Source organism: Lycium barbarum, chromosome 8 (assembly GCF_019175385.1).
Source record: "Lycium barbarum isolate Lr01 chromosome 8, ASM1917538v2, whole genome shotgun sequence".
Lineage (NCBI taxonomy): Eukaryota > Viridiplantae > Streptophyta > Magnoliopsida > Solanales > Solanaceae > Lycium > Lycium barbarum.
In genome coordinates this window covers 116,930,301-116,946,883 of record NC_083344.1, presented here as the reverse complement: position 1 = coordinate 116,946,883, position 16,583 = coordinate 116,930,301, and the positions used below count along the sequence as shown (strand labels likewise).

Genomic DNA, 16,583 nt, shown 5'->3' with positions numbered 1-16,583 from the left:
GACAGATAAAAAAAAAAAGTAAGATACTTAAATTGAGACGAATGAAGTACTATTATGGATTGAACAAGCTCTAGGAGCTAGCTGATGACGCATGAAGGTGAATATATAGTGCCATTAAAAGGAGAAAGAGAACAATGAAGTGCAAAGGCAAAGCATAGAAAAGATTCCTTCTTAATTGTCAACCATACTTGTTAGGATGGTAGTTTCCCATTGTATTGTTGTTACCCATTGTGTTGTTTCGTTAATTTTAAAAAGTTTGTTTGATTGTTACTGCTACAATTTTAGTGTATTGTGTTATCAAATTCGTTATCACGTAACGATGAAAAATGTCATTTTGTATAATTTTTAATTTGGTGTAATTGTATCATTTTTTTATTTTATTTACTCCCCCTTTACTTATTATTTGATGATTTTATTTTACCCTTTATTCTATCATTTTTATAATAATAACTTCATCTCATAACTTAGCTAAATATTTTTGTAAAACTTTATTCTCCATATTGTTATTGTGTGATATTATGGAATGACAGAAAAACACAATATGATTTATCCAATATAATTGTTTACTGCTAAAAAGGGTTAAGATTCTTAGTTAAATTTGTTAGAAAATAAGGTTAAAGACAAGTGGAGCGTATTCGATCACAAATCCTTTTAATATTCTAGAAAAGTTAGGTGACGATAGATAATATTGTAAGCAAAAAGTAGACAATTAATGGAACAAGAAAAATTCAAAAGTCATAAGAATGGATTTGTGTATTCAAAGCTCTTGGAGAGTAAGAAAATTGCTACGGGTTATAAGTGTGAGATGATATTGGGTTCCTTCCTCTAGAAGGCATATTTATCTATGCTAACTCTAGGCTTTTCAATCTAAAAGTACAAGTGATGTGACGTGCCCACAGTTCTAACACTCCTTCATGCTCCGACGCACAACTCGAGGCTGACAGATGTGACGCGAGTTAGTGACAATGGAGGCCAGCCATGAGGAGTTCTCGGACTCTCCTGTGTCCGTTCTCTATCCTGCTCCGGACCTTAGCTACTTTCTCGGAACACCATCAGGATCCTTTAGCTTGCAGGCGCAGCATCCCACTCGGCACACTCTTAAGATGCAACCTGTCTGGCTAAATTTCTCCAATACAACAATATCATACGAAGAAAGAATACAATACAATATACGCAAAAGCCCAAATATGCCATTGAAGTATTCGAAATTGAATAGGTATATCGTTCACTAATAGTATAGTCACATATGTTATTATAGTTAAATTGTTGGTCCAAATATGTCTTTAATTTAACTGAAACCTTAATTATAAGCTAATAAGTGAAAAAGAACCAAATATGCACTTAAAATGTGTGAAATTGAATAGAAATTACTTCGTTAATATTCTAGAGCGTAACCAGCAAAGGATGTGATGCAACGGATGGAGCTGCTTCTCCCTTAACCCAAGGTTTCGGGTTCGAGCCCTGGGCATCGAAAAATCCTTGATAGGAAGCGCTTTCCCCCGAATGAGGCCCTACGCGGCCCTAATACGAATATAGTCGGGCTCCGATGCGGATACCGGACACCGGTGAAAAACCAAAAAGTTTTAAGAGTAATATTTTAAACATGCATGCTGAACAGTGACCAGGTGGAGTATTAATTATAGTAGGTGCTAACTTTACTAGCGTGGCCCACACTCAATTTAAAACTTGCGCGGAAAAATCGATGATCCCATTTATTTATTACACTAAGAAAGTTTACATACAAACAACTTTGGCTACTACAGTAACCAGTAACCATGTTCTCAGATGAAAATCTGTTTAACTTCATCATCTTCTTTATTCTCCTCATGTCACTACCCACATTCATCTTGGCCCAATTCTTCACTTCTCCTTACGGCAAACACAAACGTTCATGTAATTCAGGTACCACAATTTCACCACCAATTGTATGGGCTTTCATGGAAAGCCCAACACTTTGGCTCACATTTCTCATATTTCGTTTTGGCAAAAATAACACAAATCCTTTACCCTATGTCCTCATTTCACCTTTCATTTTTCACTACACAAATCGTACTATCATTTATCCACTTCGCCTCTACTTTGGTAGTAAGCCTATTTCCAAAAAATCCACTAGTCATTTTCCGCTAAATATCGCGGTGACGGGTTTTATTTATAATATTTTAAACTCATATATACAGTGCAGGTGGGTGTCACATTTTGCTGATTATGAAAGTAACGAGTTATTTTGGGTACGGTTTTGTGGTGGGCTGGTTGTTTTTGCAGGTAAAGTAATTTGCACGGTTTATCCTTCAAACGCACTGGTCTTAAGTTTTGCCCTTCGTGGTCTTTAATTTTTGCCTTTTTGCTACTTATTTAATGAAAATATCCATATCTGCTTCACTCGACATAATTTTTATAATATGTTTATCTTCGGGAACTGAATTTTTGTCTTGCTCGACATAGATACTGTAGGAATTAAGTTATGCGACATAAGTTATGTAGCATTTTTTAGATAATGTTGAATGCTGAAAGTTTCGCCTTATCCCGCATAATATGTGCGGTTGTTATGATACATATGTTAAAGTTAAACATAAAATATGCCGAGCAAAATCTAAAATGATGCCGTTTCTCATATTATGTTGAGTGTTGAAAGTTTAGTCTTATCCGACATAATTTATGTGAATGTCATGATACATATGTCGAAGTTAAACGTAAAATATGCCGAGCAAGATTCAAATTACGCCCCGCTAAAAATACTAGAGGACAAAAATTAAAGACCACCCTAAAATAGGGACATTTGTGCTAATGACCCTTTTGCAGGTGGTATGGTGGTGAATGTTTGGGCCGATGGAGTATTATTGGGCCTGAAGAGTGAAGGGGGTGGATACAAGATTCCAAGAAGTGGGCTTTTTGAGTATGTGAGCTGTCCAAATTATTTGGGGGAGATAGTGGAATGGTTGGGCTGGGCTTTGATGACGTGGTCTTGGGCCGGGCTGGCGTTTTTCGTGTACACTTGTGCTAACTTGGTTCCACGAGCTGTTTCGAATCATAAGTGGTACTTGGAGAAGTTTGGGGAAGATTATCCTAAGAATAGAAAAGCTGTTTTTCCATTTTTGTACTGACATTAATTTTGCATCTTGTTGTGATTATGCAATGCAATATCTATTTCCTCTAGGGAATGATCAAAATGGTCCTGTATGGGCTTTGGTTCTATTTGTTCCTTAATGTATAAACATGATGGAAATGATCTTTTAATATTATCCAAAAAATAATCAAATTTGGTATTAGGCCTTCGGTGTCTTCTTTCATGCACAACCTACTTAGCCAAGTCGAAGACATTCTAAGCATCCTTCCATACATCATCGAATATATTCACCATAAATTGTAATTTTCTTCAAGCTATACTCTTATATCAAAAGTTTTCCTATGGCTCTTTCAAATTAGAGTTAAGAATTTTGATGCTTTCTGAAATAGGCCTGAACGAAACAAGAAGGTACCTTTATTTTGTACTCTGATAGTTCACGTGCAATGCGCATGTCGAGGGCCTCCATTAATTTGACAGCAAAAGTGGTGATTATCTCTTGTACGAGTTAGTATTAACGTGATCACTTTTTGCAATACATTTAAGAATCATTTCCATCATGCTTATATATTAAGGATCATGTGGAATGAAAGTTCATACGTTAGGGACCATTTTGATCATTTTCTCTCTATTCCTTCTATTTATATTTCTCAAACAGGTTATTCAACCAAGGAATACGTTGAGTAACCTAAATTAGGGGCGGAGCTAGCCCTTCAGGCGTGGGTTCAGCCGAATTCAGTAGCTTTTGTCCAGACCTTATATTTGTATTAAGCTTTTTGTCAAATATGTACAAATTATTAATTTAGAACTCAATAATTTTAAATAATTAGAGCCTCAAACCCACAAGCTTTAAATTCTGGCTCCGTTTCTGAATCCTAAATTACAGGTCGACTTCCTTGGTAGCCTGATTAACAAAATTGATGTGGTCAGAGTCTTTAATTTTGGCAGTATGCCATAAATGCTCCTTGGAGGGGTGAGGAAAAAGGCACAGCTTGGAATATGGGGAGGAAAAAGTTCAATACCAAAATAAATTAGTACAGGTAATACTGCGCGACAATTAAATAAAAATAATTACATTTGAATCTACCAAGTTCGATCTCTTTTAAACTTTGTTTATTCAATAATGTGTTTCTGTTTAATATGCATATGGACAATAAACCAACATTGCTTAAAAAATTTACAAAGTAATATCAAAATAAAGGCAGAGCTTTGCCAATCTTGCAAGCTTAGGGTTATTGTAAAATTAAGGGAAAATGTCAAAGATAACCCTTTGCGGTTAGGAAATATTTTAATATTGTTTTCGTTATATTTTGAGGTTGTGCGGACTTTTACCATTACCAATGTCAAAGATAGCGTCTTGTATCTGTTGTTGACCCTAATGGAACTCCAATAATCAGTAGTAAAACAAAGGATAATTTAAATTATAATCAAAATTAGCGGTGCAAATTTAAATATTTTTCTCAAAGTATTTTAACATGTGAAATTCATCCCATCCATGTTAAAGTTCCGCATAAATTAAGGGTAGTTACATAATAATTTACCAATAGTAGGGTTATGAATGATCCAAAAATATAATTGAAGTGAGAATTAACATGCTAGAGCGCTGTTAAAGTCGAGGATAACTACGAAATCATTTCGCTAACTGTGAGGATATAAATGACTTCAAAGTGTACTAAAGGGTAAATTAAAATATCTTTCCAGAGGGGTAAAAATAATTGCCCTTTGGCCATCAATATTTTCCGGAGTTAAATTTTGGAATCATGTATGGCCATAAAATTTCAATATTTTCCGAAATTTAAAAAACATCAAAAAGTTATTTTCACTCCAATCACTCATAAAAATTCTAAAAACAGCTTTAATTTGTATTAGTGGCCAAACACAATTCCAATTTCTATATGTAATTTTTCACGCTGAAAACAAAAACTATATATTATATTTAAATGGGGGAAGAAGTGTAATTTGAAAAAGGCGGAGGGTGAAAAGGACAGGTTTGCAGGGCTTTTCCAATGTGATATAGTGGCTAGGGTTTACATAGAAAGCAAATAGTGGAGTAGTATTTTTCGGCTGGTTCTCCCCGAAAACGGAAAGATGGATAAGAGTATGCTTGGAGATTTGGATGCACTTCCTGAAGCTGATAAGCTTAGAATGGCTTCCATGATTGATCAGCTCCAAGTCCGTGACAGGTATTTATGCTCAACAAAACAAATGTGGGAAATGAAATTGGCTTAATTTACCAGTTTGATTAACAAACCACATGATTTACTACTCTGTTAATCTTTTTGGGGAACAGTATGAATTTCAATGTCATGTCATTCCTCCACTTCTTTAGGGGGAGTAATAAAAATGGGGTGTGAATTGAAAATGTTTTGTTAGAAGAAATTGTCTTGATTTACCAGTTTGATTAAGAAAGATAGCCATTTTTTACTTTCTCACAAGCTTTACTACTCTGTTAACCTTCTTGGGAAACAATAGTGTGATATGGTTCCTCATAAAGCTTGTTTCTTTAGGGGGGAGTAATCAAAACTAATTAAGGGCGAGGCTGAGTTTTGTTTCCATTGAAAATGTTTTCCTAGAAGAAATTGGCTTGATTTTCCAGTTTGATTTAGAAAGATACCAGTTTTAGCTCCCGTTTCGCCATAGATATTGGTTTTTTTTTTTTTTTTTAAACATTGATTGTGTCTTTGAAAAAATTTGAAGCTACAAAAACTGGGGTGAAGTTTTTCTTCAACATAAGGAACTTCAAATTTTTTCCAAGATAAAATGCATGTCCAAACACAACTTCAAAGACTCCTTTTTTCAAGTTTCACAAAATCTATGGCCAAACAATGGCTTAGTACTCTGTTAACCTTTTGGGGAGCAATACGAGCTTTAATGCAGTGTGATTCTTTATGAGGAGTAATCAAAATTAGTTAAAAGTTTGTGCAGAAGTAGTCACATAAACTAATTGGTTACTGGAATCAAACATGTCATTGAGCTGGCTGTAATAGGTTGCAGCAGCTTTGATTGTGGTCATGTGAGCTCCTTCCTTATATTTCCCTTTCAGTATTTGAAAAGGGTACTACTTTGCTTTTTGCCTTGGCACAGGATAGAACATTGAGTTTTGTGAAACAGAATGGTATATCTTGCTATTAGCGTATGCAAGATAGTCTTTAAGTCCCTTTTGGTCTTCAAATCCCAATTCTTTCGTATAGCTTCAAATTCAGGATCCATTCACAAAAATCTTTGTCCTACGTGTCACATCAGGATCTATAAGGATCCCAAACTGTGATTTGAGTTTTCGCCACCAACTATATGCAACTAGCTCATGCTTTTATTCTTTTAGCAGAGAAAAACTTAGTTTTGATTTGTTGCCAGGAAAGAGTAAGAGCAAATAACTTTTAAACTAACATAAAGAACTTTAACCTCTGCCGTGGTAAACTCTTTCTTACTTATTTTCCAAAGCTGATATTATTTTAAATTGAAATAGAAAGTATCTGGTAATTTGTTCCAATGTTGGTTTTAGCAAGCTCAGTGTTGTGAAAGGCGAGTGTCTTACGCCCTTTGGCGTGAGGCGTGGCAAGGCGAGCCTGCCTCACCATAGACAGCCAAGGCGTGGCGTTTTTCAGAAGGCGAGCCGAGGCGAAAATGGCAAATGGCGAGCTGTGGCGTTGCCTTTTGATTAAAAAAAAAGTGCCTAACTTAAAATAAAACAGAATAAAGAGAGCAAAAGATTATTTTTACCTAGGATTTCACTTTCACTTTCAGCAGCCATCTTCCACTTTCAGGTAAGCCTTTCTTCTTCTTCAGCAGCCATCTTCCACTTTCAGGTAAGCCTTTCTTCTTCTTCTTCCATCTTCCATCTTCCATCTTCCAATTTCAGGTAAGCCTGTCTTCTTCTTCTTCTCCTTCTTCCATCTTCCAATTTCAGGTAATTCCGGCAGATTAGCCTTTTTCAGGCAGATCTGACTTTTCCGGCAGATTTCTTTTTTTCCATTTTTGTATTGATATTTATTTTTGTTATATGATTTTTTGCCTTTTAGTGTTATATAAGCCTTTTATTAAGTTTTTCAATTGAAATATTTGCTAGTATTGTGTTGAGTATATGAGTTTTTGGGTATTTATATATGCATATTTAATATTTTAATTTTTTGTGTTAATTCTCGCCTCGCTTCTAAAAGGCGCTCGCCACGCCACGCCTCGCCATGAAGCGTTAGGCGAGCCCTTGTCGCCACGCCTCGCCTTTCGCCATCCTAAACACTGAGCAAGCTTGAGTCAATATGTGAATGTAAATTTGGTGGTTGCATGTTGTAAGCTGGGATGATTCTCCTATGATCAGCACCAATTATGCACCACTAGTCTTTCACTCATAATTGCTAACGAGTCTTCACAAGTTTAGTGAATTTAGTCATTCTGAAGTCAGAAAAATTGGTAGAGGAGAGAAAAGAGTAATATATTGAGAAAGGAAGTGGAAAGGAGGATAACACTAGGGCTTCATGAGCATTAACTTTTCTAGATTGCTGTGATGTTTATGGATGAGAGACTACTGATTAACTGGGGCGTTCATAATGGAAGTGTGTAATGTGGAATTCCTAGAAATAGGCAGTGTTATCGAAGGAAAAAGCGCAAAAAGGCACTAAGATCTGATGGGTTTTTAAGTGTCGAGCGCAAAATGAAGTGCATGCTTTAATGAAGAAACGTGCAAAACAAGAATATGTGTGTGTGTGTGTGTGTGTGCACGTATGTGTATATTATCTTTATGTACTTCGATAATAGTATAACTATATGCACAAACAAGTTCTATAATCATTAGGGTTCAGTTGATTTGAAGACAGTTCTTTTAGGGTTGAATTTGGAGCCAAAGGATAGAAATAGAATACCAAATTAATGGTACATGCCTATTTTCTTTTGGTTGGACAGTACCCTTAAGGGTTCACCTTTGTCAAAATTTGAGAGGAGGGCACTAAGGGTATTAGAAGTAACCCTAGTATCCCCTAACTTGCTCCTGTCAGTTCTTTTCAAGGGTAATGAGCTAATTTTGCTGGATTGAGTAGTTATTATTGTAGGCCCTATCTTGGTAGTGAGGCCAAGATAGGCCCTCCTATCATGTTATTGTAGGCCCTATCTTGAGAGTCCAAGCCCTTAGAAATGACATGAAACTATAGAAAGTAACTTTTATGAAGCACTTGTCGTGAACTTGAATTAATTACATTTTTTAGGAATGCTTCTAAAAAGTTGTTATCGAACCTTGTTTTTGAAATATCAATATACTCTCGGAGAACATACCATGTTGTATGCATTGTTGGTCAAACTTGGTGGAAAGAATGGAGGACTCAAGCAAAGTCACATACACATCATGACAAATTTTTGATGCCGACTTGATGTTCATTAATGAATTTCTTTGACTTATTTAATGTTACCAGTTCAAAAAAAAAAATAAAAAAAAATTCTATGACTTATCAAAATGATATCGAAGTAATCTGCTGTGAGTATTCTGTTAAAGGCTTCTTTGAAAGGGCAAGATGAAGAGCTCTTCAAAGCCAACCCTATAATATGTACTTAAAGGGGACACTATTTCCATTCTAAGGGATTTTTTTCTTGGCACTATTTTTGTAAAATCTTTCTGTATGGGTTCATTATCATTCCTATATGTGTGTATTGAAACCTGTCCGATGTACCGACACGTACGTCAAAGCTACTGAAGGATCCATATAAGGCAGGACAATATATATGTTTAAAAGGGAAAATGATTGGGAGGCTATCTGACCTTTAGTTAGTTAAATGCGTCTTTTTTTGTGATATGTAGCAAATAAATTACTAATCAAACATTCCACTGTTCTTAAGTTTGTTTTTACTATGCAATTGTTGATTCCTGTTCGGATATTGATTATACAAGAGACAGGACATAGAGAACTTGCTACACTTCGCGCCTATTAGTTCTATCGATTCTGTTTCACTGATGTATGCATAAGTTATGGCCAATGCTGGAACATACTGATTTGAGAATTGAGAAAATGAGATAATATTACGTTGATAGTCATAAAGTTAAAGACTATAGAAGTAGTTTAACCGGCTAGCTTAGTAAAAGGAAATTAATAAGGCTCGATTCTGTAAATGTTAAATGAAATAAAATAAAATATGTTGAAGTAGAAAATTGAAGACAATTAGAACGGGATTATATTTTGTTACTGCATGTCTCACTTAGTACTTTCTCATGATAATATTGTTATACTGTAACTCTAAAGCTTCGTCTCTCTTGTGTTTAACCATTGCAGCTTGAGAATGTATAACAGCCTGGTCGAAAGATGTTTCACGGACTGTGTAGAAAATTTCAAACGCAAAACTTTAGACAAACAGGAGGAGACCTGTGTCAGGCGATGTGCTGAAAAGTTCTTGAAGCATTCTATGCGTGTGGGTCTGAGATTTGCAGAGCTCAACCAAGGTGCACCAACACCAGACTAAGACGCTTCTACTATGTGCCTGCAATTCAATTTCTCATTACGGTAGGCATTGTACAAGGAGCGGAAGTTTCTTAGTTTTGAATGTCAACAACTTTCCTCATCAGAGTAATTGGTAAAATGTACTTTTGCAGTTTTGCTTCTAAATCCCAAGAATATTACGAGTGAAAAAATATTAGGAACTTGAATAGTTGAACTGGATCCTGTAACTAGATTGCAGGCGATTTGCTGTTATGACAGCAATTCTTTTGTTTCAGAATTCCAGAAAATAACGTGGTATTCAACTTCATCAAGAATATGTATTTGTTGCCTTTCCCGCTATGAAGGTAATATAATGAACTTGAAGTTGATACATGGATTTGCTGATACGATTAATTACAACTCCACATCAACCTTTCCTCTATTTTGTGTAAGAAAAAGAAAACAAGAGAAGAATGATGTCGATCCTCTCTTGTTTCCTCGTACCTCCCGCTGCCTTTATTTGTGAAGATCGAGAAATCTTGAGGGCCATTTGAGCACAGTTCGAAATTTGGTGAATAGTGAGTCACCCTCATCTTTTCCCTAGCTAACTCTCCGATATTGTCATCTTTGGAAACATGGAATTTGTCAAAAAAGAAACTTTATAGGATTAACTTTTTGTTGTTAGGTTGCTTCTTGAGACATGTCAAGCTGGTAGTCCGTTGTTAAGACTAATCTGACATTTCTTAATGTAATAAATATTCCTACTACACTGGACGTAAGATCGTTTATGCTGAGCTGTGTTAAGAGGGAATTTTTTTTAATATGTGCTTCACATAAACCCGTCAACCGGGTTAACCGGAACCGGACCGGTAACCGGTTAGGGAACCGACCCGGTTTCCAGTTAAAAAACCGGAACCGCTTAACCGGTTCCGGTTTACCGGTTTGAAATTCCAAACCGGAACCGGTCCAGTTCAAAGTCGTTAAAACTTTTTTTTTGTTTTGTTTTTTGTATTATATATATATTATAGTATTTATTAGTATATTGTAGGTATATATACATATATTAGACAAGTTTATAATTAAAATTTAAATATTTACTGACTAACAGGCTAACAGCAAGTCAGCAATACAAAATAGTGTTTTTCGTATACATATATATATTAAGTGATATGCTTAAGTTATAGTGTTATACTACATATACCGAAAATATAGTAAGAATATACGTATATATATATATATATATATATATATATGTATGTATGTATGTATGTATATATATATATATGTTTAAGTTATACTTCCAGTATACTATACATTATAAGTATGTTCTTAATATATTTTAGTTATTTTTCAAGTATATAACTTTCTAATTTTTAATTTAAGTAGATGTATATTATAAGTATATTCTTAGTATATTTTAGATATATTCCTAACTTAATAAAAGTAAAAATATGAACACAAGTAAATAGAAGAAAGCTCAATGAGCCATATATTTTATTCATTCTTGGATAACATTTATTTGCAAGTTGTAGTTTTTTTTAACTTGCAAATAATACGTGAGTTGTACAAAAATAGTAGAATAATAAAATCACCAATTTTGAATCATTTCGTTAATTTCCCTCACATCATATTCGGTCATGGAAATATCTTCAAAGTCTTCCATTTGGTCCGGTCCACTAGCTATCAAATCTTCAATTTCTTCCTCTTCGCCTTCCTCCGCTTCTAAGTTTTGGTTGCGTCGCTCCGATCTAATCCAATCGCGAATGCACACTAGTACTTGCAAGCTAAAGCCGGATAATGAATGTCTATGGTCTCCAATTTGCTGTCTTCCTTGGCTAAATACGCTCTCCGTAGCCACAGTTGATACTTGAACCGTAAGGATATCTCGAGCCATTCTTGAAAGTACCGGATAACTTGCCTTGTACTTCTTCCACCATGCTAAGACGTCCAAGTCATCCAGTTCCTTGATATCCACATTTGATTGCATTAAATAAAAGTTATACTCATCAAAGTTTGTAGTAGAAGAAGAAGTTGGCTGTGAATGTAAAACTTTTAAACCCGACAAGCCCTTTTTGCCACTCTGAGAAGTAGTAGGGCGTGGAGCAACGGGTGTAGCACGTTCTTCCAAACTAGAATAATGAGTAAAAACTTTTCTAAACTCATCATTAATAGCGAGTTCGGCTTCAGCTAAAGATGGTTGAACTCCCTCTTCAATTTCTAAAAATGTATAAATTTGACTAACCAAATTTTTAGTATAAGACATTTTTAAACAAGGATTTAAAAGAGAATCCAATATAAATAAAGTTGGGATGCGAAAAAAATACTTCTTAAATTTGATTGTCATTTCAAAAATAGCCACTTGATAATCGGGTTTATATTTATACTCTTATAAAACTCTAGCTATTTTCGCTAAGTAGGCTAAAATTCCGGTTACCGTGGGATAGAATTGTTTAGAAAAAGCAAGAGTTGCATTATAAAAAATTTCTAAGAGTTCAACACATTCTTTAACATCTTCTCAATGCGAATAATTTAACCAATCATCACTATCAGTATTATATTTGTTGTGACCTTGTTGTACTCATATGCTTGTTGTAGCATAATGTAAGTGTAGTTCCACCTAATCTCAATTTCTACTTGAATTTTCTTAGGTCTAAGGTTATTTTCCACACAAGCATTCTTAAAATCTCTAATTCTTCCCCTATTAGCATTACAAAAAAGAAACGCAATCGCATCTCTAACTTTTTGAACAGAATCATCAAAATGCACAAGATCATCTTTAACAATTAAGTTTAAAATGTGACAACTACATCTTACATGAAAAATATTTCTTAGCGGAGGATTTAGTTCTCTTTTTATAAGACCTATCGCCTTTGTATTATTAGAAGCATTATCTAAAGCAATACAAAGTGTTTTTCTATAAATGTTAAAAAATCTCATAATAGTAGACATTGAATCGGCTAAAATTTTTCCATCGTGACGACCTTTTCCTTCGTCATATAAAAAAGCTATAATTCTTTTTTGCATAACCCAGTTATCATCAACCCAATGACATGTAATAGCAAAAAAATCTAACTTGTTAATACTAAGACCCAAATCAGCGGTAAGACAAACATTACAATTTAAAGAATTAAATACATGGTGCAAATAAAAATTTATATTTTTTAAACAAATCTATAACATCGGCTCTACAAGTACTTCTAGGAATACCCTCAAATAACAGATTATAACAACGTTGAATGTAAGTAACAAATCCCAAACCTGAGGGAAAGGAAAATGGTAAACAATCATAAGCTACCATTTTAGCTATTTCTACACGCTCTTTTTTCTTGTTATACTTAAAATTTCTACCGGTTCGTGGGTCTATCGTCATTTGAATCCCCCCACATTTGAATCCGTTTTCTCTCCCCAAACATCCATATGTTTGGTTCTCATATGAGCATTTAGTGTACCCGTTCCACCATCCTTACCAGTTCCTTGCTTAAAACTAAATACTTGTCCACATATGGTACATGTAGCTGATTGATTTTCCCTATTCTTAGTCATAAATTTCCAAACTTTAGCTGTTGGCTTACGAGTTCTAGGCGGTTTGTCTTGTGTATGTGATTGGGCAGGACATGTATCTCCTATGGGATTTTCGGGGGGTTGTGTTTCATCATCATCATCATCTAAATCTTCATTAAAAGTGTCGGTAAAATGTTGTTGCATTGCCTCATGACCTAAAAGTGGATTATTTCCACCAACATCAATACCTAAATTAGGTGTTTCTTCCACAAATGTTTCCTCATTAAGCGCACCCCTAACAATACGACTACTACTACCGGCACCACGTCTTAATCTCTTTGACATTATTAAATAGAATTAATTTAAATCACAATCAAATAAATCACAAGAAAATAAATTACAACAAATTAAATTGCTAGAATTAAATTGCGAAAAATAAAGATAGAGTTGGAACGAAGGTACCAAATTGCCGGATTAATTTCCAACAAAGTGAAGGCGGCTAGAATTGCAAATCCACCAAAGCTACTTCGGATTGTTGAAAAATCACTAACTCCACCAACAATATTATAATTGCAAAATTAATAATCGAAAGTTGAAACTATAATAAGACTTTGTGGCTAATTATTGCAAAGTAACTATAATTGAGAGATTGAGATTTGAGAGAAAGATGAAGAAGAGTGAATTGGTATGAATTAAAATGAAAATGAAGAAGAGTTTATATAGGGGTAGGGGATGGGTTAAAGTGTTAAAAAAAAATTTGGGGGCCAAAAATTAATAAAATGACCGTTTGGCAACGGCCATTTTTGCAAATGGACCGTTGCCAACGGTCCATTAACGGACAGGTGAGGCTGAGGCGGCCCAACGACTATTTTTTTTTTTTAATTTCACTGGTTAAACCGATTTAAACGGTTCCGGTTTCAAAATAATCGGAACCGTACCGGTAATATTTTAAACGGTTAAGCAGAACCGGTTCTACCGGTTCCGGTTTTACCGGTCCGGGTACCGATTTTAACCGGTTTAATCGAACCGGTTGACGGGTTTAGCCTCACACAACTGACAATTGTTTTGTGAGGCTAAAAAAGTGAACCTAAAATATGTGGAGCTAAAAGTGTAAGATGTGGGTTCACTTTTTTTGTCTCACAAAAAAGTGCCTCATACAAATTAATGTTAGCTGTGTGAGACACATAGTAAAACTTCTCTATTAGAGGAGTTAATTTAAGCTACCAAAAAATTCTGTGGGTTTGATCAGATAATCCACCATTAATTAAAGAAATAATGTTTGAGCTTTGGGAATGAAGACACTTGTGTAGAAAGCATTTTCCCCTTTAGCAGGCTTTATGCGACGCGAATTCAAATTAATCGGGTCATTAAACTGCGAATATCTTTGTGTGAAACCAATGCAATTGATGCAGTTGGAGGAAAGCTTAAATAGAAGAGAGTTCAGTCTGCAAAACTAACAAATTTTGTAATTGGACTAAGATTCATCTATTATATGGATCATTGGCATGAAGGTTGTCGAGTAAACATGGTTGCTCTTGATAATCAATTCTTACATTGGTTTCTGATTAATGATACTCAGTGATTCGTGTAATGTCTTTTTCAGAATAAGTTGAGCTTAAACAAAAAGAGTGCAGATGGATAACATTTTGCAGACACAAAATCGTTTGGGATTGTTTGGATTTGCTTCTGTTTCGTCATTGTTTGATGTTAAAAATTACTAGAACGAATTTATCACCTTAATACAATGTTAACTTGAAATAAATGTATAAAAATGTGGCCAGTGATGATTCATATAATCAATGCTAACTTGTTTGGATTGAATTACTCTTTTCGTTCCCTTTTAAGTCAAGTACATTAAAAATAAAATTTTCTTTTTACTTATCCACTTTTTTAACCTTTACCCTTATCATTAAGTAACTATTTTCCAAACTAATTGGAGTATAAGTAGTCAAATTTATATTTTGAAAGTATCATTAATAAAGATAATTTAGTAAAATAAACATTTTAATTAATAATCTTTTAAGGAGAGTGTAAGATGCAATCTGGACAAGTAAAAGGAAACACAGGAAGTTTAATTGTAATTATTGTTGCTTACAATTTAGAATTGCTTTCAAACTAAGACCTGGAACTCACTTTCAGATCTTCACCACAACTAATTTCTGTAATGATTTAAGTTATATGGGCAGTCGTTAGGAATATATATTTTAGTGCAATTTAATTAGTTATAGTAATTTACTAGTAGCAGTTTTTTTCTCAGCAGATTTGCCACGAAGAGCTACCTGTAGTCGTAAGTCAAGTCAATTTAGTTTGACAGTGTGAAAAATCTAGACATTAGTAATTAGTAATACACAAAACTTGAATTATTTGCCTCTATTTATCATAAATAAATGTCAGCCGTTCGATTACTCATCAAGGAGATGGCCACTCGGTTAAGACTTATCAACACACCAGTAATCAAATCAGTGCCACAAATTTCCAATCCAACGGTGTACAATCACCCAGGAACTTCTAAACCAATGAAAACATTCAACACCGAAATGTGCCGTTTGAGGTTCAAACTTCCTTCTCGTAACCTACACGTGAAACCGTTAACGCCGTTACGATACTCACGTTAAACTCATCATAATTTCCAAGGCTTACTTAATAAACTGCCAGCACCTTAAAATGTCACAATATTTTATTTGGACATTCGAACTAAGCCCTGTTCCAATTGAATACCTTAAGTCTTAATAAAGTGTAATTCAATACTTTTGTCTCAAATTTTAATATTTTTTTTACGTGTGTTCTTATTTATTTATTAGATAGTTAAGTTAACCACATAATATATGTCTATCTCGTTTAATTATATGTATTCGTCACAATAAGTTGTAAAACCTTCAGACTTTTTTCTACTTGAGGTTGATGCATATAATTAAATGAGATGACATAGAACCTGTTTGGATTGACTTATTTCAGGTGTTTTTAAGTCAAAATAGCTTTTAAGTATTTTTGTAGTGTTTGAATAAGATAAAAAAGTGTTTTTAAAAACTTATTGTGAGTCAAAACACAAAAATAGCCATAAATTAGGATTCATAACCTATGACTTTTGACTTATAAGCCATAAGTTATAAGCCCATCCAATCAAACTCATATTTATGTTGTTAGCTTACCTAAATAATAACCTGTTTGGCCAAGCTTTTTAAATCAGTTTATTTTGAAAAGTATTTTTATTCAAAAGTGCTTATAAAAAAAAAGTACTTTTGGTAAAAAATAGTTTGTGTTTGACCAATTAATTTAAAAAACACTTTTGAGCAGCAATTTATGTTTGACCAAACTTTTAAAAGTACTTCTAACTGTTTTTTTCTCAAAAGTGCTTTTGGCCAGAGGCTATTTATTTTAGCTTTTGAAAAACTGCTACCCTAGAAGAATTTATTTTCTCCCAAAAGCTTACCAAACACCTCACTTCTTTAAAAATAAGCACTTATTGAAAAAAAAATACTTTTGAAGAAAAATAAACTTGGCCAAACAGGCTATAATAGATAAATTAAATTACGTGCAATTTTTTCTAAAATTTGAACTGAAAGTGTCTAATTAAATATTACCAAAGTATTCAATTGGAATAAGGCTCCGTTCGAGCGTCAAAAAAT

General features: G+C 34.2%; 2 protein-coding genes across 3 annotated transcripts; both read left to right on the top strand.

The window, feature by feature from the left end:
• The first annotated feature begins 1,735 nt into the window (after positions 1-1,735).
• On the top strand, positions 1,736-3,192 carry LOC132605331 (steroid 5-alpha-reductase DET2). Of its 2 annotated transcripts, none has more exons than XM_060318515.1 (2): positions 1,736-1,902; positions 2,800-3,192. In XM_060318515.1, exons 1-2 carry the CDS (start codon positions 1,776-1,778, stop codon positions 3,099-3,101), a joined length of 429 nt encoding a protein of 142 aa, XP_060174498.1. In that variant the 5' UTR covers positions 1,736-1,775; the 3' UTR covers positions 3,102-3,192. The 2 variants fall into 2 exon arrangements, with proteins under 2 accessions (XP_060174498.1, XP_060174496.1); XM_060318513.1 differs by having other exon boundaries at positions 1,736-2,262.
• A 1,830-nt stretch (positions 3,193-5,022) lies between these two features.
• LOC132606854 (mitochondrial import inner membrane translocase subunit Tim9) lies at positions 5,023-9,847 on the top strand. Its single transcript, XM_060320512.1, has 2 exons — positions 5,023-5,244; positions 9,313-9,847. Exons 1-2 carry the CDS (start codon positions 5,150-5,152, stop codon positions 9,497-9,499), a joined length of 282 nt encoding a protein of 93 aa, XP_060176495.1. The 5' UTR covers positions 5,023-5,149; the 3' UTR covers positions 9,500-9,847.
• Positions 9,848-16,583: the final 6,736 nt, after the last annotated feature.

Excerpts from the sequence above, each read along its gene's own strand:
- LOC132605331 (XM_060318513.1), top strand. The coding sequence starts at position 1,776 with ATGTTCTCAGATGAAAATCTGTTTAACTTCATCATCTTCTTTATTCTC. Across the intron at positions 2,263-2,799 it reads TGGGCTGGTTGTTTTTGCAG|GTGGTATGGTGGTGAATGTT; the intron begins GTAAAGTAATTT and ends ACCCTTTTGCAG.
- LOC132606854 (XM_060320512.1), top strand. The coding sequence starts at position 5,150 with ATGGATAAGAGTATGCTTGGAGATTTGGATGCACTTCCTGAAGCTGAT. Across the intron at positions 5,245-9,312 it reads CAGCTCCAAGTCCGTGACAG|CTTGAGAATGTATAACAGCC; the intron begins GTATTTATGCTC and ends TAACCATTGCAG.